The sequence below is a fragment of the Podarcis pityusensis genome (assembly GCF_964106645.2).
Source record: "Podarcis pityusensis genome assembly, chromosome: 6".
Lineage (NCBI taxonomy): Eukaryota > Metazoa > Chordata > Lepidosauria > Squamata > Lacertidae > Podarcis > Podarcis pityusensis.
This window is the reverse complement of record NC_138030.1, coordinates 26,759,449-26,782,491: the sequence shown is the minus strand read 5'-3', so window position 1 is coordinate 26,782,491 and position 23,043 is coordinate 26,759,449. Positions and strand designations below refer to the sequence as shown.

The window sequence follows — 23,043 nt, the reverse complement described above, 5'->3', positions numbered from 1 at the left end:
ATTTTGAAAAAAATAAATGAAATAAATGAATTCCTATGCCCCACATTCTACTCATGTAAAAACACACTGATTCCTGGACCGTCCATGGGCCGGATTTAGAAGGCGATTGGGCCAGATCCGCCCCCCGGGCCTTAGGTTGCCTACTCCTGTTCTACATCATAATTTGCCACTTGAAAAGGCAGGAATCCTAGGTTCCCTCTTCCTGAAGATTCACCAGAGCTGAACCATCTGCACCTTCTAGAAGCATTTCAAGACATCTTTGCTTTTGAGCTGACTTTGAGTGGCTGAACCTGTACAGAGGCGGGCTGATAAGGAGGAGGTGGAGGACCACTTTCCCCATAGCTTTTCCTCCAAATTGCTCAACGGTGATGCCTGTGGTTAGATAAGGAGGAAATAACAGAACTGGAAGGACATGACAACAGGTTTGGATGGCATGCTTATCTATGGTATGGAAAGGCAAAAATACATAAAGGGTTTCACAATCACATAATAAGGAGATCATTGTTCAAAGTTTGGGGAAAATATAAAGAATTACTAGAATCTAAGACACCTTGGTGGCTTTCACCTATTGAGGCATTGTCACTTAAAACATTGGGGGGAAAGGGAGAATGGCCAACATATAGAGAATTATTGGTAGAACAGGAGGGAAAACTAAAACTGAAAGAATATGAAGAAATAAAAGAACATCTTCAAAGTTGGTTGCACTATAGACAGCTAAAGGATATTTTCAAAGAGGATAATAAGAAAGATTTTTCATATTTGGTTTCCAAATTCCAAAAGGAAAAGATAGAAGAAAATTCTAAATTATTAAAAAAGGCATACAATATCCTTTTGGAATGGGAAACTAAAGATGAAGAAGTAAAGTCGGTGATGATAAAATGGGCACAAGATATAGGCCACAATATACAATTTGAAGACTGGACAAAACTGTGGAAAGTAAATTTCAAATTTACCGACTGTATATCGCTGAGAGAGAATTACATGAAGATGATTTATAGATGGTATATATCACCAGTCAAATTAGCAAAAATGTATAAAAATGAAAAGAAGGAGTGTTGGAGGTGTGAGGCTGAAGGTACTTTTTATCATATGTGGTGGGATTGTAAAAATGTAAAAATATATTGGGAAATGATACACAATGAATTGAAGAAAATGTTGAAAATAACATTTGTTATACAACCAGAAGCCTTCCTGTTAGGTATTTTAGGTCAAGATCTGCTGAAAGAGAAGAGGACATTATATATGTATGCTACTACGGCAGCAAGAATTCTGATAGCACAAAACTGGAAGACTGGAGAAATTCCAACAAAAGAACAATGGCAAGAGAAATTGATGAATTATGCAGAACTGGCAAAACTGATGGATAGACTACGGGAAAAGCACCACAGTGACTTTGAAAAAGAGTTGGAACCTTTTATAAGATATTTGCAGAAATAAAGAACATCGACTTGATGGCAGGATTTAAATAAACACTCACATCTTTATTAATAGAAAACATTTAAAATAATGAAGAAACCATATAGTGGATTTTAAGAAACAGCAGTATGTAATAAGAAGCTGAGGGAAGCCCGGGAGGGAAGGGGTGAAGAGGTGTAATATGTATGTTATTGATATGAGATGTGTGTAATGATAGAAAAGAAAGTGAATAAAAATTTGGTTTTTTTAAAAAGGGTGATGCCTGTGATTGCTCTCTTCCCTCCTCCACCCCATATTAGTTTCATCTATGTTTAAAAATAAAATACAGGCATTTATGAGTTTGTGAAGTCACCTGCCTGAAGCCTTGGGAGATGAAGCGGACTGCAAATTTAAATAAACACAAAACCTGTTACCTATCTAGGTGTTAGGACTATGTTACCACAATGTAGAATTGTGTATATATATATTTAACTGCACAGTTGTTATAGCAACCCAAGTTCCACACCAATGCAATCAAATTCCAAAATAATGTGATATGATTAAAAATTGACACTGCAGTCCTGAAGAACAAGTATATTGTGTCGTTATGGAAACTGGGACAGCTAAAACTCCACATGCACACATACATACATTTAAAGCTGAAAAATCCAGGGGTGGGGAAGGAGAAGAGACTCTTAAAAAATCAAAAATAGGGACTGCTGTTCTTTTGAAGGTGTAACAACAACAAAAATCACTCAAGATTAGCAAACTGTCTGTCCTCCAGTTAGTCTATTTATGCAGAATAACAGACAATTTTAGGCAGGGGTGGACTTCAGTAATCTTTCATAATATGGTACCCTGTGCGAGGCCAAAATTTGGCGCCCTAAAGGTTATTTGCTCTTGCTGCTGCTGTTTGTGTGTTTTAGAAAGAGATGGATAAATCACTGTATTCTCAGCCCTTGTCACTTTCCCATATGTTCACTCATAATTCCACATTAATCTGATTTATATATTTTTTTAAGGTTTAAAATTTTGATTTAAATGCGGTTTTAATATAGTTACTTAAAAGTCTTTAAATCCTTTTTTTTGGGGGGGATATGAATTTCTGAAAGTATTTTCTCTCAAGATGCACATTTTTATGTGTGTTGATATGTGGGCAGGGAAAGAACAATTTTGCTGAATACACCTTTAAAAAACAACATTTTGGCCAAAGTGCCCTTTTAATTTAATCATTTTTACATTATGACTTAAAGCTTTTAAAAGGGTTTAAGGAAGATCAGAATATGGGGATAAACATGGTGCTAAAATTATGCTAACTGATGAGACTTGAAAAGGCAGCATGCTTATTTTTTATCAGTTTTAAATTTCGGCTAAAACACTTTTAGTGCTATTGTGTGACTATATTTTATTATGTGTGACTATATTGTGTGAGGATATATTTTAGCACAAATGAAAACAACCATGTTGATAAAATTGTGCCACTTGGAAAAATAATAGTGAAGGTGCAGTGAAATAGATTATTTTAGACTATGCGGAACTGGACAAACTAACTGGGAAAATTAGATATGTGAGAAACCAAAAGTTTACCGAAGACTGGGAAAAGTTTGTAGAGTATCTGAAAAATGTGTGTGATGTGCAAACAACGCTATTGGGGTTTCAAGAAGCACTGTAAAAGTTAAGATGTATTGTCAAAGAGAAATAGAAGAGGGAGGGAAGACAAATGGCAATATAATGAAGGGAATGCGTACTGAAGAATAACTATGGATGATTACCAGAGCAGCTGAAGGAAGTCCATAAAGATTTAATTTGTTAAAAATTTGGATAAGATTGTATAATTTTGTTGGAAAATCAATAATTTTATTTTTTTTTTTTAAAGCAGTGAAATAGATTCATGACAACAGGCTCACCACTCTTGTCCCCCAAACAGGTCACTGCACGCATAAAAATCACACCTCTTTAAAAATAAAATAAAAATGGAAGAATAGTATGAAGGCTATTAAGGGGAGCTTGCACTTCAGTTCCACACTGTCAGAAACAACAATTGGAGTATCTGCAGTTTGTAAAAAAGTAGAAGTGTGGAGAAAACACACGAGGTTAACAGTCTGATGACGATGCTACATAGATGCCTTACACAGTGCCGGCCCTACCATTAGGCAGAATGAAGTGACTGCTTGAGGCAGCAATTGCTGGAAGGGTGGCAAGGTGTTGGTGTCCTCCCGTGGTCTGCTTTGAGAACCCCTGAGCTAGCCTGCTGCTTTCAGATTTGGTGTCTGGTTAACAGGGATGGGGGAGAGAGATTTGATTCATTTTGCATTTTAGGTGAACCTTTCTAATTTGCACTTTCTGAAACCATACGTGAACTGGAACAGAGACATCCTTCCAAATTTACATTTCTCTGAATTCTGCAATGCAGCTCTCTATATCAGGGGTCAGCAAACTTTTTCATTAGGGGGCCGGTCCACTGTCCCTCAGACCATGTGGGGGCCGGACTATATTTTGAAAAAAATAATGAATGAATTCCTATGCCCCACAAATAACCCAGAGATGCATTTTAAATAAAAGGACACATTCTACTCATGTAAAAACATGCTGATTCCCAGACCATCCGTGGGCTGGATTTAGAAGGCAATTGGGCCGGATCCGACCCCCTGGCCTTAGTTTGCCTACCCATGCTCTATATGCTAGAGTGAAATGTGAGGATAACATACAAAAATGCATTATTTTAGGGGAAATTGCATACAAAATGTGCATAACAGGAGAAATCTGTAATATAATGCTGATGTATCCAACTGTATTGGATTTAAATACAGTTTTAAAATATTTACTAAAAAGTATTTAAATCCAAAATGAGAAACTGAGAAAAAAACAAAATTGACACCCCATCCCTACAGGAGCGTAATATGGCATTTGTGTCCTGGGGAAAAAAGGACATAATGGCAACCCTGTTGTTGAGCATTCATTCTGACTTGCTTGCAACAAGGTTGAACAATGTTGCATCCTGCAAATATCCCCCCACACTTCTTCCCATCATTTTGGAGTATCAGAACAGGTGTTTCTAGACTGTCACTATTTTGGGGTTGGATTCAGTCACACACCTGCAAATTCAGGTTGCACATTTACAGTTCATTGACACAACAAGCCTGGTTCCCCCCTCCCCCAAATTGGATTTTGTTTTTTTTAAAAATAATGTTTATTAAAATTTTCAAAAATACAGAAAGTAAAAAGTTAAAATACATTCAGAACCTTATTTTCATATATCCACTTTCTGGGACTCCCCCCTTCCCCCACCCCTATCATATTCCTGTTTCATATTGTTGGCTCCACAAGCTCTCAATTCTGATTAAAAACTTTATTTGTTTAGACCATTGTTCGAATTTAAAATTTCTACCCTCCTCATCAATACCCTTAATAAGAAGCCAAAAATTTCTTTCCCAGGGCCCACCCCATTTTTATTCCACAATTTCCCTTTTTTTTTTAATAATAAAGACACCCCACATAATAGAAATATCAGAAATAAGAAATAAAAGATATAATAGATGAAACAAAACCAGTTCAAAAAAAGAAATTGACAAGCCTTTGGATTTTAGTTCTCCCCCTCTGTCCCCGGTTTAATTTCCCCCTGACCACCAAACCATGTTATCCGCCTGGAATTCTTACAATCCATAAATCGCCTATTTTCCCCAACTCCTTGCTGGTTTTTTTGTTTTTTGTTTTTTTCCTTTCATAATTATTTTTTTAAAACATTTAGCTTCAGATCTTTAATAAAGCTCCCCCCATTGTTCTTTCCAAATTGTAGTCCAGTTTCCTCTTGTTCCGCTGCTGAAACGTTCTAATTCAGAAGCTTAGTAAGTCTGCAGGGATTATTATTATTCAGGAACAAAAACTTGCGTTCAGTCCCTTCCTTTCTTCAATAGAAAATTCTATTGTCTCCTTTAGCTGTACACCCTGTAGACAAAATATTATTTCCGTTTTGCAGCTTTCCCAGAAGATAACCAGTTCTATAAAATTCCAATGGTATTTTTCCACTTACGACCATCTTTGTAATGTCCCGAAACTCCTCTAGGGGGATTGTTGTAACTTTGTTTTCTCTAGTCCAAAAGTCCGATTGTTATCCATGTTTTCGCCATTTTGTATCCAAGTTTTAAAAAGTTGTAGCAAATTGTAACAAATTTAGCCAGCAAAGTTCTCATAATAAAATCCTCTCTGCTTTCCGACTTTGACAGCTACTTTGACAGCTGTCAAAATCTCCGACTCTTTTCACCAGGCTCTCTCTTCAATCACCCCGGTTCCCAGGGGGGGGGGTTACGTTTCTTCTCCCTCAATTCGTCCTCCAGCACAGTTCTTATAATTTCCCATCGTGGAATTCTTAGTTTTTATCAGCAATACAAATCTTTTTGGACCTTGGTTTCCCCGTCCTTGTCTTAGAAGGTTTACAATAGGGGGGGGGACTGACTTCCTTTTTGGATCCCCCCCCGCTCGTGTCCAAATCGAAAGGAAATTCTTTTTTTTTTCCTCCTTTTAAACCCAGTTTCCAAATTACTCACGGGTTGTTGTTAAAAAGTCCGAATTTTCAATGGAAGAAGTCAGCGCTCTCCGCCGGATGGCATGCGGCTGCGCTCGGCAGGGATAGCAGAGGACTCAAAGCACCACGCTTCTCCCCGGCACCCGATCCGTAGCCTTTAAAAAGGCTCCTTCACGAGTCGGGAGGGCGCTGACGGTGCCAGCCGAGTCTCCATGTCCACGGCCCTCGTGGCCGTGGTTTTTAAGGGTCCCCGCATCGCCGGTGGTTTTAAGGGTCCCCGCATCGCCGGTGCGGTAGGACCCAGCCCCTGCCGAGCAGGCTCCCTCCGGAGCTCGGAGGGAGTCCGCCATTCGGCGATGGCGCCAACCCGGAAGTCCTTTTCTAACCCGGAAGAGTGAAATGTGAGGATAACATACAAAAATGCATTATTTTAGGGGAAATTGCATACAAAATGTGCATAACAGGAGAAATCTGTAATATAATGCTGATGTATCCAACTGTATTGGATTTAAATACAGTTTTAAAATATTTACTAAAAAGTATTTAAATCCAAAATGAGAAACTGAGAAAAAAACAAAATTGACACCCCATCCCTACAGGAGCGTAATATGGCATTTGTGTCCTGGGGAAAAAAGGACATAATGGCAACCCTGTTGTTGAGCATTCATTCTGACTTGCTTGCAACAAGGTTGAACAATGTTGCATCCTGCAAATATCCCCCCACACTTCTTCCCATCATTTTGGAGTATCAGAACAGGTGTTTCTAGACTGTCACTATTTTGGGGTTGGATTCAGTCACACACCTGCAAATTCAGGTTGCACATTTACAGTTCATTGACACAACAAGCCTGGTTCCCCCCTCCCCCAAATTGGATTTTGTTGGCGGCTTCTGAATAACCCATATATTGAGCTTTGTTTGCAAAGAGATTAGATGACATCAGTTGTTCCTTGCAAAAAGTCCAATCTTTTGGAGAAGTGGATTTGTTGAGCAAGACCTCCAAAACCTCCATTGCCCAACCTAATTTGCTGGCATGTAATTGAATCCCAACCTCAAACACATAGATTGTCTGGAAGCAGCCTTTACAGTGGTACCTCAGGTTACATACGCTTCAGGTTACATACGCTTCAGGTTACAGACTCCGCTAACCCAGAAATAGTGCTTCAGGTTAAGAACTTTGCTTCAGGATGAGAACAGAAATCGTGCGGCAGCTGCACAGCAGCAGCGGGAGGCCCCATTAGCTAAAGTGGTAACTCAGGTTAAGAACAGTTTCAGGTTAAGAACGGACCTCCAGAACGAATTAAGTACTTAACCCGAGATACCACTTTACCAGACATGTAGAACATTGCCATATTTTAACCTGATTTTTAGCTTATTGTTGGTTTCGATTATTTTTTGAATGTTTTAAATGGTTCTTTCTGCTTTTTAAATTGACAATTATATTGTTTGATTCCTTTTGTAAATCAAGTGGTATATAAATCTTGTAAAACAAACTACTAATCCCTTAAAGCCAATTCGAATCACGTTCTCTTCCTCAAAGAATTATGGGTGCTGTAGTTTACCCTTCACAGAGTTATGAATCCCAGCAACCCTTAACAAGCCAAAAGGCCCAGACTTCTCTGAGCAGGGAAAATGGGCTAGGAATGGGCTTTAAAGGTATAGCGCAGGGGTCAGTAACCTTTTTCAGCCATAGGCCGGTTCACTGTCCCTCAGACCATGTGGTGGGCCGGACTATTTTTTTGGGGGGGGGGGGAATGAACGAATTCCTATGCCACACAAATAACCCAGAGATGCATTTTAAATAAAAGGACACATTCTACTCAGGTAAAAACACGCTGATTCCCAGACTGTCCACGGGCCAGAATGAGAAGGCAATTGGGCTGGATCCAGCCCCTGGGCCTTAGCGTGCCTACCCATGGTATAGCATGTGCACAGTGGTGCTTCTGGCTGGACCCTTTCACAACAGCTCGCCATTCAAGCCCAATCTTCACAGCCCAACACACGTACACGTGGTACATATACAAAGGTGTCTCAAATTTCAGTGGTGCCTGTGTGACACCCAAAATCGGTGCACCACTTGTTTCTCACACTCCATTCTAAACCATAGTTGCGGTGTTCCCTGATGCAGTGCCCACAGACCCTCCAAGTGTCCCTATTTTCCAGGGAGAGAAGCCGTCCTGGTTTCTGATTTGATCTTGGAATTTCCTGCTTTTCCTTAAAGTAAAGGTAAAGGGACCCCTGACAATTAGGTCCAGTCATGACCGACTCTGGAGTTGCGGCGCTCATCTCACTTTACTGGCCGAGGGAGCCGGCGTACATGTGGCTAGCATGACTATGCCGCTTCTGGTGAACCAGAGCAGTGCACGGAAACGCCGTTTACCTTCCCGCCGGAGCGGTACCTATTTATCTATTTGCACTTTGACGTGCTTTCAAACTGCTAGGTTGGCAGGAGCAGGGACTGAGCAACAGGAACTCACCCCGTCGCGGGGATTCAAACCGCCGACCTTCTGATCGGCAAGTCCTAGGCTCTGTGGTTTAACCTTACAGCTTTCATTGGAGAAATGTTGGAGGGTATGGACTTATCCATTCTCCGAGCCATCAGAATGCAGCCCTGTATATTTATAACTTCCACTGTTTTATTATATCTGTCGGAAGCCACCCAGAGTGACTGGAGCAACCCAGTCAGATGGGTGGGCTGTAAATAGCAAAATTGTTGTTGTTGTTAAATAGGGCGTCCCTATTTTCATCAGTGAAATGTTGGACGTCCCTGTTTTCATCCAATACATGTTGGCGGAGACGTGCGTAGGGCGGCCACAGCGGCCGCGCTCCCTTAATTCCTCCTCTGCCCGACGCAGCGGACGGACCCAAAACCAAACGCCCCTGCGTTTCTCTGCTGTGCTGGAAACGGTCCTCCTCGCAGAGCGGGCAGCCGGCTCGTGGCTCCATGGAACGGGTTCCGCTCCGCTCTCGTTTACACCAGCGCCCTCGAAAACGGATCTAGCTGCTTCCGCGCCTCCCACAGCAGCCCACCCCCTCGCTCTCGACAGGTTTCCAGAATGCGCCTCCTCCTGCGATGCAAACGGGGCGGACGACCCCTTAAAACACAATCCGAGGGGGCGGATTTTGGTGGGGTGGTGGCGGCGGCGGCAGGCAGGGGCAGGATGCGGTAAAAAGCGGAGGGACTGAGCCCTGAAAGCGGAGGAGGAAGGGGTGCCTTGCGCACCTCCAAGGCATCGGGATCCTCCAGGAAACAGGCGACGTTTGCGCAGCGTAAGGACCTGGCCATCTTCAACCCAGGGAGGGTGGAATTGGGAAGCTCCGTTAGGAAGGCGGGGGGGGGGGGGAGGGAGAGAAGACAAGCCAGGATCATTTAGATACAGTACCGTTAAAATAAATAAAGAAACCCCTTCGCCTCCCTCCGACCCCAATGCAGAAAGAGAGACACCTATAATTTGGTGCATGCATGACACTAAAATCTGGATGCGTTGACAGGATGCTTTTTTAAAAAAAAACACCAAGCACGTAAACACACTCAAAAAGGAAAAACGGTGTTTGCATTTTATTTGAGATATAGCGAAGGGGGGATGTGGAAATGCATCGGAGGAAACCCTCCCCAGCACGGTCGCATCAGCATAGAAAGCCTGCTTGCTGTACAGGGTGGGAAAAAGACGGGTTACTAGTTGGGTTAATATTATATTTCTATGAAAATGGGGATTGCAGCGTGGATAATGCTCGGCTCCTTCTCTCCCGCCCCCTCCACTCTCCCTCTCTCTCTCTCTCTGTCTCTCTTTTTCTGTATATTAAATATGCTTTGCTTGTCAATTTCATCGCCCTGTGCATTTCTGCAGGGAAGGCAGCCCCGCCCCCTGTGCGCGCAGGCGCGGCCAGCCTGAGGTTCCCGCAGGCTCAGCATTCAGTGACCACAGGCTGATGATTGTAGGTAAGGAATCAGATAAGAAAGTAATTTATAAACCTCTTTAAATCATCAAAATGCAGCTCGGTAAAGGTCCGCCGCGTGCTCTGCAGACCTTTTGCTCCGCTTTGCATGCAATGCATCGATTCGAAATTGTGGTGCCTGCCTGCTATTTTTTATTTTTTTTTTGCAAGTGGATATGCCAGCATTTTGATTTTCTCCCCTTCTTCCTCCTCCCACCACCCCACTCGAGTGGGGACCGCGAATTCATTTCAGTTGCATTTGCTTTTTGCAAGGAACAATGTAGTTAAAACTAAAGGGGGGGGGGGAATCTGCAAGATTGGCAGAGACAGAGAGAGAGAAGGCGGGAGGGGGAACAGAGGGGGGAAAGCACCCCAAGACTTAGTAGCCGGGTTTGTTGCAAAATTGGGCTGTACAAAATTCTGGGGCGCTTTTTTCATATTGCAGTTTCCATGTTTTACACGCGGGGAATGATAATTTGAAGCCCCTCTCCCATAAATACGACATAAAAGAGTTGGGATGAAGCTATGCAGAAAGGGGGGGGGGGACGAGGGGAGGGGAGATGAGATGTGGGCACTGATTTTGTAAGGGAGGGAGAGAAAAGGGGTCGTTTTCACAAACTTTCTCCTTCGAATAATTTCATGCCTTGCTTCTCTTTCAAATAAAGGGGATCTCTGCCTGTGCAACAGAATAAAAAGAGGGAGAATTCCGCCATTTTGATGTTTTTTTAAAAGTAAAGACTTTGACGGGTTTGTAGTAGCCGCCCTTTGCTGGAGACCAGAGAGAGGGACACAACTCACGCTTTGCCTGTGTGTGCAGCGAGGTCTTTCTCCTTTTCATTTTAAGGTGGGGGGAGCCTCCCTTTCACCTCTTGGAAGATTGGGATTCTGATGCATGAAAGTGAATATTTGCTGAGAACAATTTCTGCAACCCAGGTACTTTATTATGGGGGCGCACAGGCAGTACCAATAGCATCTCCCTTGAGGTCTGAGCTGCCTTGGAAGTATTGGCCCAAGTTTTTTTGGGTTTTTTGTCTGTGTTTCATTTGTGGTTTTAATTCTGGAAGTGTGCATGGGCTATTACCATATTCCCTCCAGCACATGGGCCCATTTTGTCCTGCCAGTTGAAACGTGTGGGTTTCAACACACCTGACTCCATCACCCATCTCTTTACAAAAATAAAGGGTCCCAGGAATTTCTGCGTCCCTTTCTCCCACCCTTATCCTGCCCCCTTCTGCAATGTTTTACTCTCCATTGGTTTGATCTTGAAGGAAGTGGTTTGGGGTTTTGTGTGAAGTACATCACACTGGAAACATTTTTATGAACTGCTTGTTAAATAGCAATGAGGTGTGATCATCTTGCTGTTTGCGAAAGTCGAGGTGAGAAGCGTGCTTTTGTGTAGAATCGGTGATTTCAGTTGCTTGTTTGAATGGTCTTGGACGAGGCTTCCTTTTAATTAACCACTCATGCTTCCAGAATGCTACTAATGATAGTGTAGTGCTAATTGCTAATCCTTAACGTTAGAACTTTATATTATTAATAGATATCACAGTCACAGTGGCTGTAGAACTGAGCAGCTAGATTATAAAGTAAGATTAGCACCTGTTATTGAAACTTACTCAAAATGCTTAACATTGAAAATAATTCTGATGGCAATGTCATAGATGTGATAAGGAGCCAGGCATTTGTAGCAGTCAGTTTATGGCTTATGCAACACATGATCTGCCACAGTTTAGGTATTACAAAAGACCATTACCTAGAAATAACAAGATTTTCCCGCTTTCGCTCCAAAATCATGGTATTTTCTCTTCTGTTTCCTTATGAGTCCTCTGTTAAGGAGAGAGCTAGAAATGGAAATGGCCGTGATGATTGTTTAATAGCTAGGAATTGTGTTTTCAGATTATATAATAAAACCATCATCAATCACAACAGTGGATAAAGTGCCTGATTGGACCATTTTATTGCAGTGACATTTAATGGCATTTTATGTGCCCACAACACACTACAGGCAGTCTTGGGAAATGGCGTAAATGCCCTTCTTGCCGTTTATTGGATTTTTATTTTACTACTAATTCTCGAACGTGGGGTGTGTCTTTGGAAAATCAAGTATTAATGGGCATTGCACAACTATTTCCAAGCACTACATATTTGTTTTTGTTTGCTTTCCCCCCACGTGGAGAGCTTTGATGTGTATCTATGCAGCTGGTGATGTTCAGAGTTGCTGCTCATTGAATAAACATGCAAGGATGTATTATTCCCCCTCAACTTTTGCAATGTTCGTAAAGGGAGATTTCAGTGCTCCATCTCCTTTCCTTGGCTTAAGTCAGTGATGTCTGAAGACTGAGCTACGCTTACTGATTCCTTTTGTTTGAATTCCTTTTAAATTGCTGGTTGTTTATCTCAGTTTATAGCCCATCATAGCCCAACAGCTCAGGGTGGATTACCATGTAGTGCAATATAAACAGAATTCCATTGTACAGAGGCTTATGGTCCAGAACCTGGGTATGAAATTGATAACCTAAAACCTTGTCCATGTTTTACAGACTGCCGGTAGAAATGTGGAGTAAAATAGTGGGTTTTCCCTCACCCTATTTTAGATCTGGGAACCACTTTCCATTTTAATCTATCACAGCAGTCCCTGTTCTAACTTTGTATGCAACTTTATGCTTACAGAGTTCTTTCTTTCTTTCTTTCTTTCTTTCTTTCTTTCTTTCTTTCTTCTGACATTGTGCCATCAGTATACTGTACTTAGCATGGTGCAAAGTACAAAAGGACAGGGCTTTGCCCTTTGGAGTTTACAATCTAAAAATTGTCTCAGGGGAGACAACAGAAAGATGAGGAGGGAACTGAAGCTGGGGTAATCAGGAGATGAATATGCTCTTATACCACTTAACACATACTTCGACTCCATATCAGTAGGGCCTCAGTCAGTTTTTTAGGGATGATGGGAGTTGTATTCCAGCAACATCTGGAGGATGCCAGCTGCTCCATCCTTGCAGGTGGGGAAAAGGATTGTTCTTCCCTTTCTGTTCATTTTTCTCATTTTCCCACTTTCTCTGACAAAACCAGTGGTGGTAGCTTGACAATTTTACCCTGTCAGATCTTTTGCTTATGATTTTTTATTTTTGCTTTTACAGTGGTACCTCAGGTTAAGTACTTAATTTGTTCCAGAGGTCCGTTCTTAACCTGAAACTGTTCTTAACCTGAAGCACCACTTTAGCTAATGGGGCCTCCTGCTGCTGCCGTGCCACCAAAGCACGATTTCTGTTCTCATCCTGAAACAAAGTTCTTAACCTGAAGCACTATTTCTGGGTTAGCGGAGTCTGTAACCTGAAGCGTATGTAACCCGAGGTACCACTGTAGTTCATTTTCCAGTAATGTATTGTCTTGTGTGTTTATGCTGTTTGGGAGCAAGAGTGGGTGAAGGAAGGAAAAAAGAAGCCTTTGGCCTTTAACATGCCTGCGACCCATCAAAATGAACGTAACCAACCAGCTTGTATTGAGGCCTCTGAGATGTCCATGTGCTCACCCTCTGGCTTTTGCAGGAGAAAGTGGGGGCGGGGGGGGAGCACCAAACATAAACCATTCAGCTTATTGTGCTATTGACAAACCAGCATATGTACATGGTGTGTTGTTGTTGTTGTTGTTGTTGTGAGGGCTGCCTTTGTTTTGATGGGTCACAGGTTGTATGGGGCGGTGAAGATTGGAAAATAACATGGCGTCCAGTGTTGGGTTAATAGTGTTGTTTTTCCATCACATGCTTGTATCATAGGTAACGGGCTGAGTCGTGAAAACTTCGTAAATATATTTCATCATTTCAGTAAGCTCAACAATGCTTTTAAAAACTGCAACGTATGTACCATCTTACAACAGCCCTTCAAAAGCCCCCTTAAAAGCCCATGCCTTGATCTGGCGCTTAAGTATCTGGGGGGGGGGGCACCGGCTATATTTCAAGGGGCTGGGAGTTCCAAAGCTTCTTTAGGGGGACGGGATGCCATGAAAAGAAGGCTTGACCGTGCCCCGTCACCAGATTTATCACTCTTCAATGGTGGGGTGCTCAGGAGGTCCTACCTGTTAGAGCTTAATTGCTGAGCAGGATTATATAGCGAGTGGCATTTAGGTCCCAAGTCATTCAGGGCTTTGTAAGTTATCTGTATACGGACAGTAGTATCCTTTGCGGGAATCCCTGGTGGCTGTTCAGTGGCTGGAGAGGGTAGGAGCAAGAAGGTAACTCTGTGGTGGCAATTTATTGCAAGAATTTCAGCAGAGCCACAGTTTGGTGCTTGGGATCATTCCCAGGAGTGGTCTGAAACAGGCATGTGATGCCACTGTGCTGCAGTTCTGGTTTTGTAAAGTGACTGGATGAGAGACCATTAGGAAATTCTTTGTACAGAGCTGATGTCAGCACCTGAAATTGTTTGACAGTTGTCAGGGCCCCAGCACCTCAGCAGGATGCCCTGCTCCCTGTATCTGCCCCTCATTCATTCCTTCATTCTTAAATTGCTCCTTGCCTTGCACTCCAAGAAGCCCCTGGCTGCTAGGGCCAGCTAGCCTCCATTTTAGTTTCCAGCAATGTCCCAATGTTCCTTTTAGGTATTGTGGGAAATTAAAGTGGTGGTTAGGCCCAAGTGCCCATACTGATTGGAGTGCTGCTGTCCCCTTGAACCCGCCAGAGATATGTGAGGGACCCACAAGAGTGAAGTTGTCCAGGGCCCCCTCAAACCTAGAGCTGTCCCTGCCTGTGTATACTGGGATACCGAGAGAGGAGTGGGATAATCAAGATGAGAAAGTGTTTGAGCATGTGCAGAGTAGCATACCTGTGCCTTACTACTGATCAGCAAGAACAACACCTGTGCCTTACTACTGATCAGCAAGAACCTCTTGTTTTGGAAATTAAGCAGGATGGATATGGATAGAAGACATCAGGATTTGGTATTGGGAGAAAGGATATATGCAGGCCATTGGAAACAATAGATATGAAAAAGGAGAGAAGTGTCGTTTCAGATTACATCTCTGAAAGGAAAAAAAAGGAAAAAGGAGGCACACACTCTTTTGCAAATAAGAATAGGCAGTTTGAAACCTCCATCTTTCATCGGAAGTGTTGCAGCCTTGACAGTGAGTTCTGTTAATTCCATTTCAGATAATGTGAATACTCACTTTTTCAGCAACCAAGTAGTCTGGGTCTCCTGAGGTCTCCTTATTACCGGCCACTGTAGTTATATTTGAGCAGTGCTTTGAAGGATTGCTAAATTCCACATGACAGGAGATTGCTTTACTGTGAACGCATTGTGTGGTGCGTGTACAACCTGAATCGGAGTGTGTGGATTTTTCTAAAACCCTTGAAAAAACCATTGCAGGCTTCCACAGCTGAGCTCAGCCTCCTGCGAAAGCTTCTTTCATGCATCAAGTGCTGAGAAACTGAGTGTGTGACATGCAAATGTGTTTGTGGACTGGGATTGTGGCTGCAGGACCCACCCACAATTTATACTTGTGCCATGGGAAAGAACACTTTAGACATACAGTGGCACACATGTAGGGTCTTTTCATTAGATATGAATGGATTTAAATTGGAGGCAGGAGCTGCCATCACCACCACCCATCTCCCTTGCTCCACACATCAGTTCTCCCATCTGTTGAAAATATTTATGGAAGACAAGGCTCTCAATGGCGCTAGCCAGCATGGTTCTGTTTTGCCTCCCTGTTGGAGGCTGTATGCCTCTGTATTGCTGGGAATCACAGCTGGGGAGAATACAGTTGCATTCAGGTCCTGCATCTGGCTTCCCATAGGGGCATGTCTGCTTGTCACTGTGAGAACAGAATGCTATGTAGACTGGACGGGTCACTGCCTTGACTCAGCAGGGCTTTCTTAGGATCTTAAAAGGGCTAGACAAATGTGTGGGATCTCAGGAAGCTGAAGGCAAAACAATTGGGAAGTTCAGATGCAAAAGTCCAGAGAGGAGGGGAAATGCAGGAAATGTCCCCCCCCCGGGTTTTAGCTCTTTCCAAACCCATTGAATGAATGCCCCCCTTTCATTTGTTAGTTCTTATATCAGTTGAAAAACTGCTTTGCTTCCTCTGAAGCTGCTCACCAGCACTTAGCACACAGGCAGGAGACTTAGCAGGTCACCATTCACAGACCTCCTTGCTACAATTTCAACTCAAATTAGAGTAAGTCATTATGCACATTTTATGCAAACCTGCAGCTTCTTTTGCCCTTTTTTCGGGTGGGTGGGTGCAGAATTGCTGCATTGTGTGTGCACGTGTGTGTATAATGTCCAAGCATTTGTGTAGGCTCCATGGTCAGTGTACATTCCATGCTTGGTGCACACGGCAGTTTGCGCCAAGGTAATGAAGTGTTTTGTGTGCTGTGCCCCATGGCTGAATGGCGATGCTCATAATGCCTAGCTCAGTACGTGTGGAGTGTAAGGCAACTTTTCTTTCTTTGTACCTTGTGTTACAATCAGTGTTTTTTTTCCCGGGGCTACTGAAAGCTACACAGTCCCGGCACCTTTTTTCTAGAAGAAAAGCACTGATTACAACAAATGATTTGCCAGAGGAGGGATGGCGTTCAGCTCCGTTTTTTTGGGGGGGGGGGAGCAGAAGCAGGAGACAGGCTTATTTCCTGTCAGAAGCAAAACTAAATAATCTAGATCTGAGAGTTCTGCAATTTGGGATATGTATAGAGCATCTTTAGAATCAAAGGTGCAACATTTCCTCCTCCCAGTCACTGAAACCACAGAGATCTGAGCCTCTGGCGAAGAGAAGCAATTGGACATGGAGCAAAACTGACAGCCTGGTCCTCACTAGAAAGTGAGCCCTGGTGATTCCGTTCGAATTTATTTCTCAGCTAGCATGTTTGAGGTTGCAGCCTGAGCTGTGTGCAGATTAGGCCAACTCTAGGAAAAAGACAAAGGTAGCAAGACCTCAAAGCCACACTGAAAGTCAATTATTTGGCCCAATACATTTCAAGTCAGCAGCCACTCTCTGGAACAGCCTGTAAGGGAGATGCCTTTGTTGTACTATTTTTGATGCCTGACAAACATGGTTTTTTGTTTGTTTAGGGAAGCCTGCTCAGATTTTATATTTTGTGATGTGCATTGGTTTTTAAAGTTGTTGATTTTATCTATAGTTTGATAATGCTATTATGTTGACTGTTTTAAAAGTGTGCTTTTTTACCATTTTTGAATGAACATTCCATACTATGTTATGTAAACCAATTAGATTATATATAAATATTGCTAAATATATTTAAATAAATAAGTCAGTAATATGACCCCCCCCCACACATTTCACGGCATCTAGTTTAACACAACTTCTTTAGTTTCTCCTCTGTGCCCAGTGTAGAAACGCAGTGGGCAGCTGCAAGAGGCATGGACTCTCTCTTCCACTTCCCAGTAGGCTGGTAAACCATTTTTCAGGCTAGTAACTCTTGTGGGCTTATTTACAAGGCTGATATAAGTCTTAAAAATGGCAGACACCAGCCTTCCCAGCATGGCAGTGCTCTGCCACACCTCACACACATTTTGCTCCCCCCCCCAAAAAGTTCTTTACACTCATTCCCCCTTCCATCACTATGCATCTCCCCTGATGAATAACTAAAAGAAAACGCAAACACAAACGTGTTTATTGTTAGAGTAGCAAACGTATCCTCCAAGTAGCAAGCTACCAAATCTATTACACAGGGATTGGAATATAATGCTACAATTACTAACTTGGTGCTTGCACAATTTTAGCAACAATTGAACTATCAGATAGGGTTTGTTTTTTTAAAAAAGTACAGTGGTGCCTCGCAAGACGAAATTAATCCGTTCCACGAGTCTCTTCGTCTAGCGGTTTTTTCGTCTTGCGAAGCAACCCTATTAGCGGATTAGCGCTATTAGCGGTTTAGCGGCTATTAAAGGCTTAGCGGCTAAAAGGCTATTAGCGGCTTAGAAAAGGGGGGGGGGAGCGAAAAAAATCTCAAGACTCGCAAGACATTTTCGTCTTGCGAAGCAAGCCCATAGGGAAATTCATCCTGCGAAGCGCATCGAAAAACGGAAAACCCTTTCGTCTAGCGGGTTTTTCGTCTTGCGAGGCATTCGTCTTGCGGGGCACCACTGTCTTCTGTAACTGGGGCAACTGAATACTTATTTCATTCTCTTCTGAAAGGCTGCGGTGATTGCCTGTGTGCTTCTTTATATCTGGTGTCTTGAGAACGGCACCACAAAATAGAATGGTGCTGTGCAATAGCAGGGACAAACAATAAGGGATAGGCTAGCCCATCATTGTCCTGCAATGCATCTGACTGGCTGCTGGAGGCACAAGAATGCTGGTATATATGGGACCTTGCTCTGCTTCATCAAGGCAGTTCTCACTGTATTACTAGGAGCTAATTTCCAGAAGGGTAGCCGTGTTGGTCCATTGTAGCAAAACCAACAAAGAGTCGTCTTGTGGCACCTCAGAGATGAGCAGATGTATTGTGGATCACAGTTCTCTTTATCTGGCACGTGAAGTATAATCCAGAATCGGCAAACACATATAACATGTGATGAAGGAGAAGGAGCTCTGATCTCTGCATCCTCTCCATAGGGAAAGAAATACTGAATTGATTTCTTTCAGCCTTGGAAGACGTAAAGGTACAGCAGAAAGGGTTTGTGGGGATGTGACAGACCTAACTCCTTGCTAAATTGAACTTAGTCTCTCCCCCCCCCCCCAGTAGCCTCCCATTGTGACTGACTGAATAGATAATATTTGGGGCTAGCCAGACCAGTGGCTGTTGGAGGTGTCTCTCAGGCCTTTCCGACAAATGCTGGTATGTGGATTTCAAAGCATTTTGATGCAGGAACAAGGTTTGAAGACTGACGCTCTGCGTGCTGCTGACAGATGGGTTTTAAACGTAGCACAAGCTTGTTTATATGAAAACAGCTGCTTTTATTAGGCTAGCTGCAAAGAAATTTGTGGAGAGATTTCAGGAGTTGTGAGTTTTGTTTTGTTTTACCAGAAGCAATTGGTTTGAGACCTTGAGACGAAACGTCTGTTTCCCAGGAGTTCTAAGCCCTCTGAGTAGGTGCTGGGTCATTCCTGTTCAGTGGAATTCCTGCCAGCATCTATGTCATTAAACTCTGATACAGTGAGAGCTGTCAGTTTGCAAACTCAGTTCAGAAGAGAGGCATGGCAGGTGGAGACAATGGTACTGAGTCAAAAGTACTTCCTATAACAGCAGCCATTAGCTGCAGACAAATTTTTTATCACAAGAACCAGGTTCACCCTAGCTCAGGCAGACCCGAAGATTTCTCTTCTGATCTCCTGTACTCCCATAAGATTAGAATTATGGAGTTGTTGTTGTTTAGTCGTTTAGTCGTGTCCGACTCTTTGTGACCCCATGGACCAGAGCACGCCAGGCACTCCTGTCTTCCACTGCCTCCCGCAGTTTGGTCAGACTCATGGAGTACCAGACATTATGGTACTCCATTATGGAGTACCAGACATTAAATTAAAAAACAAACAAACGAAACATTATGTGCAGGCTTATAATGCCAACATTTACTTGCTGGAGGAACATGGTGGGCTATGTCCAAATTTTCTCAATTTGGACACAGCCCACCATTCATGTGGAAAGGAAAACCTCATACTCAGTTTCAAGTATCAGTGACATGTGAGCAAAGATGCAGACAAATTCACTCTTTAAAATGTTTCATAAGATAAGTTATAACCAGGCCAGACTGCCCTATGCTACTTTGGTCCAGTATCCCTGACAACATCCCTCTCACCCCAGTTTCTGGTATTCTTTTCTGTTCTGCTCGGATGTTCATCAGAACATACCGATAACACATGTGCACTCTTAACTCCACAGAGTTGATAACCATCTATTTGTATTCTTCTGTTGCCCTCCAGTGGCCATACGAACACTGAGGATCAGCAGTGCTTTTGACTCCAAGCTTCCAAAGGGATTTTGAGGCTTTCCGGAGCAATGATAAATGCAGCATTTCCCCCCCTTTTTTTGCAGGGGACCCAGAGCTCCATGCTACATTTTTCTTGCAGAGATTCCTCAGCTTTTCACACTCATACCAGTGTTGCGTGAAATATGATTGCATGAACAAGCACTTATTGGACACTGCTATGATGCCAGCATTGATGAGTGACACAACCCTCTCCATACTAATGTCATGCCATTTGTGACTTTAAAAAAGTTATAATTATGGCAGCACTCCCTTGTGCTACTGAAGCCTGGGAGAGTTCGTGTTTGAGTATTTTCCTCTTTCATTATGTTTTATATAAACATGTTTATCCCACATTTGAATACTTTCAAGGCAGCTCACAACTTAGGTTTAGAATCAACCATTACCAAATAAAACAGCAGAGTTTTCCAGCAGCCATAAACTCATCAAGATCAATTACTCAATAAATAAAATTCATCTACACCCCCCCCCACGGAAAACATAGTCACTTTTACCTGCTGCCAAAATGTCAGCGTCAGGTGAAGTGGTAAGGAGAAGAAACTCCATACAACAGGTGTGGTGCCATCATGTGTTCTTGTCTCTGATGTCCACTCACCTCAGAAGTAAAGGTGCCCTGAGTTGGGTCTCCGGGAAGGTGCTCAATAACCAGACTGGTTCGTATTGGGAGAAGGTGGTCCTTCAAATATGTGCATTCCTATACATGTCTATTCAGGTGTAAGTTCCATTGATTTCAGTAAGAGATCTGAGGGTGTGTAACAGGAATGGGTGGGACGCGGGTGGTGCTGTGGGTTAAACCACAGGGCCTAGGACTTGCCGATCAGAAGGTCAGCGGTTCAAATCCCCGCGACGGGGTGAGCTCCCGTTGCTCGGTCCCTGCTCCTGCCAACCTAGCAGTTCGAAAGCACATCAAAGTGCAAGTAGATAAATAGGTACCGCTCCAGCGGGAAGGTAAACGGCATTTCCGTGTGCTGCTCTGGTTCACCAGAAGTGGCTTAGTCATGCTGGCCACATGACCTGGAAGCTGTACGCCGGCTCCCTTGGCCAATAAAGCGAGATGAGCGCTGCAACCCCAGAGTCGGTCACGACTGGACCTAATGGTCAGGGGTCCCTTTACCTTTACCTAACAGGAATGGAGAACATTTTAGCCCCCAAGGGCCGCATAAATAAGTGGGTGACTGATTGGGCTGCAGTCCTGTTTACCACAGGATTGGGAGACTGCAATCCTATGTACTGTGTTCAGCCATCAAGGGTTTTCATTGAAGCCTGTGCAGGTACCCAAACTGCACACACCCACACCTGCAAAATTTCCAACCGCTGCTGAATGTTGCTGCCCTCCCTGCACTGGGCCAGTGTGATTTATAAGGGAAGGACAGTGCATGGGGGATGAACATCCTTTGAGGACTAAAAAGCTGTTCATCCCTGTACCTAGAAGTAAACCTCAGCTCCCTTACTCATATCAGTGGAACTAACTTCCAAGTAGACATGTGTAGGATTGCATAGTTGAGGTGCAATCCTGTACACACTTACCTGAGAGCGAGCGCTGTTGAACATAGCATCATTTCTTTCGGAGTAAACAGGGACGCGGGTGGCGCTGTGGGTAAAACCTCAGCGCCTAGGACTTGCCGATCGTATGGTCGTCGGTTCGAATCCCCGCGGCGGGGTGAGCTCCCGTCGTTCGGTCCCAGCTCCTGCCCACCTAGCAGTTCGAAAGCACCCTTAAGTGCAAGTAGATAAATAGGTACCGCTTTATAGCGGGAAGGTAAACGGCGTTTCCGTGTGCTGCGCTGGTGCAGGCTCGCCAGAGCAGCTTCGTCACGCTGGCCATGTGACCCGGAAGTGTCTCCGGACAGCGCTGGCCCCCGGCCTCTTAAGCGAGATGGGCGCGCAACCCCAGAGTCGGTCACAACTGCCCGTACGGGCAGGGGTACCTTTACCTTTACCTTTAAACATGCAAAGGCTCACAGCATTCGGGCCTCGGAGATAAAAAATTAACACTTTCATGCCTAGAAATGAACTGGCAGCAAATTAAGCTCTGTTAGCACTGATCAGAAAAGTTCATTTCTAGCTGCACCAGGAAGCAGGCAGCTGAAGTTTCCAAACAGTCTTTAAAGGCAGTGCTACACAAAATGCATTCCAGTAATGTAATCTGTATGTTATCAGAAGATGGAAGGGTTTTTCCAGGAAGATTGCAGCTGGTGCACCGGACAAGATGATTGAAGGCACTTTCTGCAACCGAGGTCATTGTTTTATGCATCCATTCATTGAGCCAGATCTAATAGCATCTCCAAGTTGTGGACCTGATCCTTTAGGAAAGTACAGCCCCATCCAGAAACAGGACAAGTATCTATTTCATGGTCATAGTTATCCTTGGTGCAGGAGTTTATTTATTTATAAAATATTTGCATATTGCTATATCATAAAAAATAACAAAGCAGTTTACAGAAATAAAACCATAAAAAGGTTAAAAACAGACATCCATTAACCATTATGGATAGTTAATGAGATCATCTAGTATTCCATCCATGTGTGCAAAAACAAATGAGAGATGTGCATGCAAAATCTCGCATGAGAGGGGACTCTGCTATCTATATCTGTCCCTCTAAAGAAAAATAATGGTGATACATCTTAAGTTCAGCCTCTGTTGCCTGTGATTCACTTACACTTCCTCCCAAATGCTAAATGGGATCTCTTCTTCCTGGTTGTGTTCCAGTTCTGTTCTGTGTGGCTTAGGCAAGGTGATGGATGGACGAGCAGAGATGGAAGTGATAAGAAGCACAAAAGGCAACGCGACAGGGGAAGTTAGTGTCCATTTGGTTGCCAATGAGAATACTGTGCAAAATGCCCACCTACCAGCAACCGCCTTCATCATACCAGGTAGGTACTTGGAACTTGAAGCATCTCGCTGTATTTTCAGAGTCTCCTGCTGCCATTGCTTCCATTCTTTCTGGTCCAAAAGGCAACAACTTATGTTTATGGCCCAAAAGGCAAAGCTAATACCCACCTGCTCTGTCCACTGGGTTCTGTGTGTTTGGTCATTCAGTTTGCAGTTGAACGTATTTTCAGGGTACGTTATTCAAAGCTGGCCTGTGTGCAGTGGTGAATGAGGACCCACCCCCGCCCACAGACCCCTGCCAAGTACTCAGGCATACCTCTGAAGCTTGTGAGCAAAATAGAGGGCGGCATCCAGCTAACACATCCCATCTGCAGTGGTACCTTGGTTCTCAAACCCCTTGGTTCTCAAACGCCTAAAACCCAGA

At 43.5% G+C, this 23,043-nt stretch overlaps 2 protein-coding genes across 7 annotated transcripts in view; one reads left to right on the top strand and one right to left on the bottom strand.

The window, feature by feature from the left end:
• Nucleotides 1–23,043, bottom strand: part of LOC308478990 (uncharacterized protein) — a 377,493-nt gene that overhangs the window by 198,558 nt on the left and 155,892 nt on the right. Inside the window, exon 4 of one of the 2 annotated variants that reach the window (XR_013987411.1) lies at nucleotides 13,028–13,178. The exons of the other annotated variant lie outside the window; for it this stretch is intronic. The gene's annotated coding sequence lies outside the window, so the exon portion shown is untranslated. Of the gene's footprint in view, nucleotides 1–13,027; nucleotides 13,179–23,043 lie in introns of those variants that run through there. 2 annotated transcript variants of the gene reach the window in all.
• L3MBTL1 (L3MBTL histone methyl-lysine binding protein 1) overlaps nucleotides 8,738–23,043 on the top strand; it is a 46,898-nt gene continuing 32,592 nt past the window's right edge. The window contains exons 1-3 of one of the 5 annotated variants that reach the window (XM_081009227.1): nucleotides 8,738–9,185; nucleotides 9,764–9,855; nucleotides 22,497–22,660. In XM_081009227.1, coding sequence (XP_080865353.1) covers nucleotides 22,525–22,660 — 136 coding nt within the window. In that variant the 5' untranslated portion in view covers nucleotides 8,738–9,185; nucleotides 9,764–9,855; nucleotides 22,497–22,524. Of the gene's footprint in view, nucleotides 9,186–9,763; nucleotides 9,856–10,638; nucleotides 10,785–12,558; nucleotides 12,848–22,496; nucleotides 22,661–23,043 lie in introns of those variants that run through there. The other 4 variants (XM_081009223.1, XM_081009224.1, XM_081009225.1 and 1 more) reach the window with 4 other exon arrangements.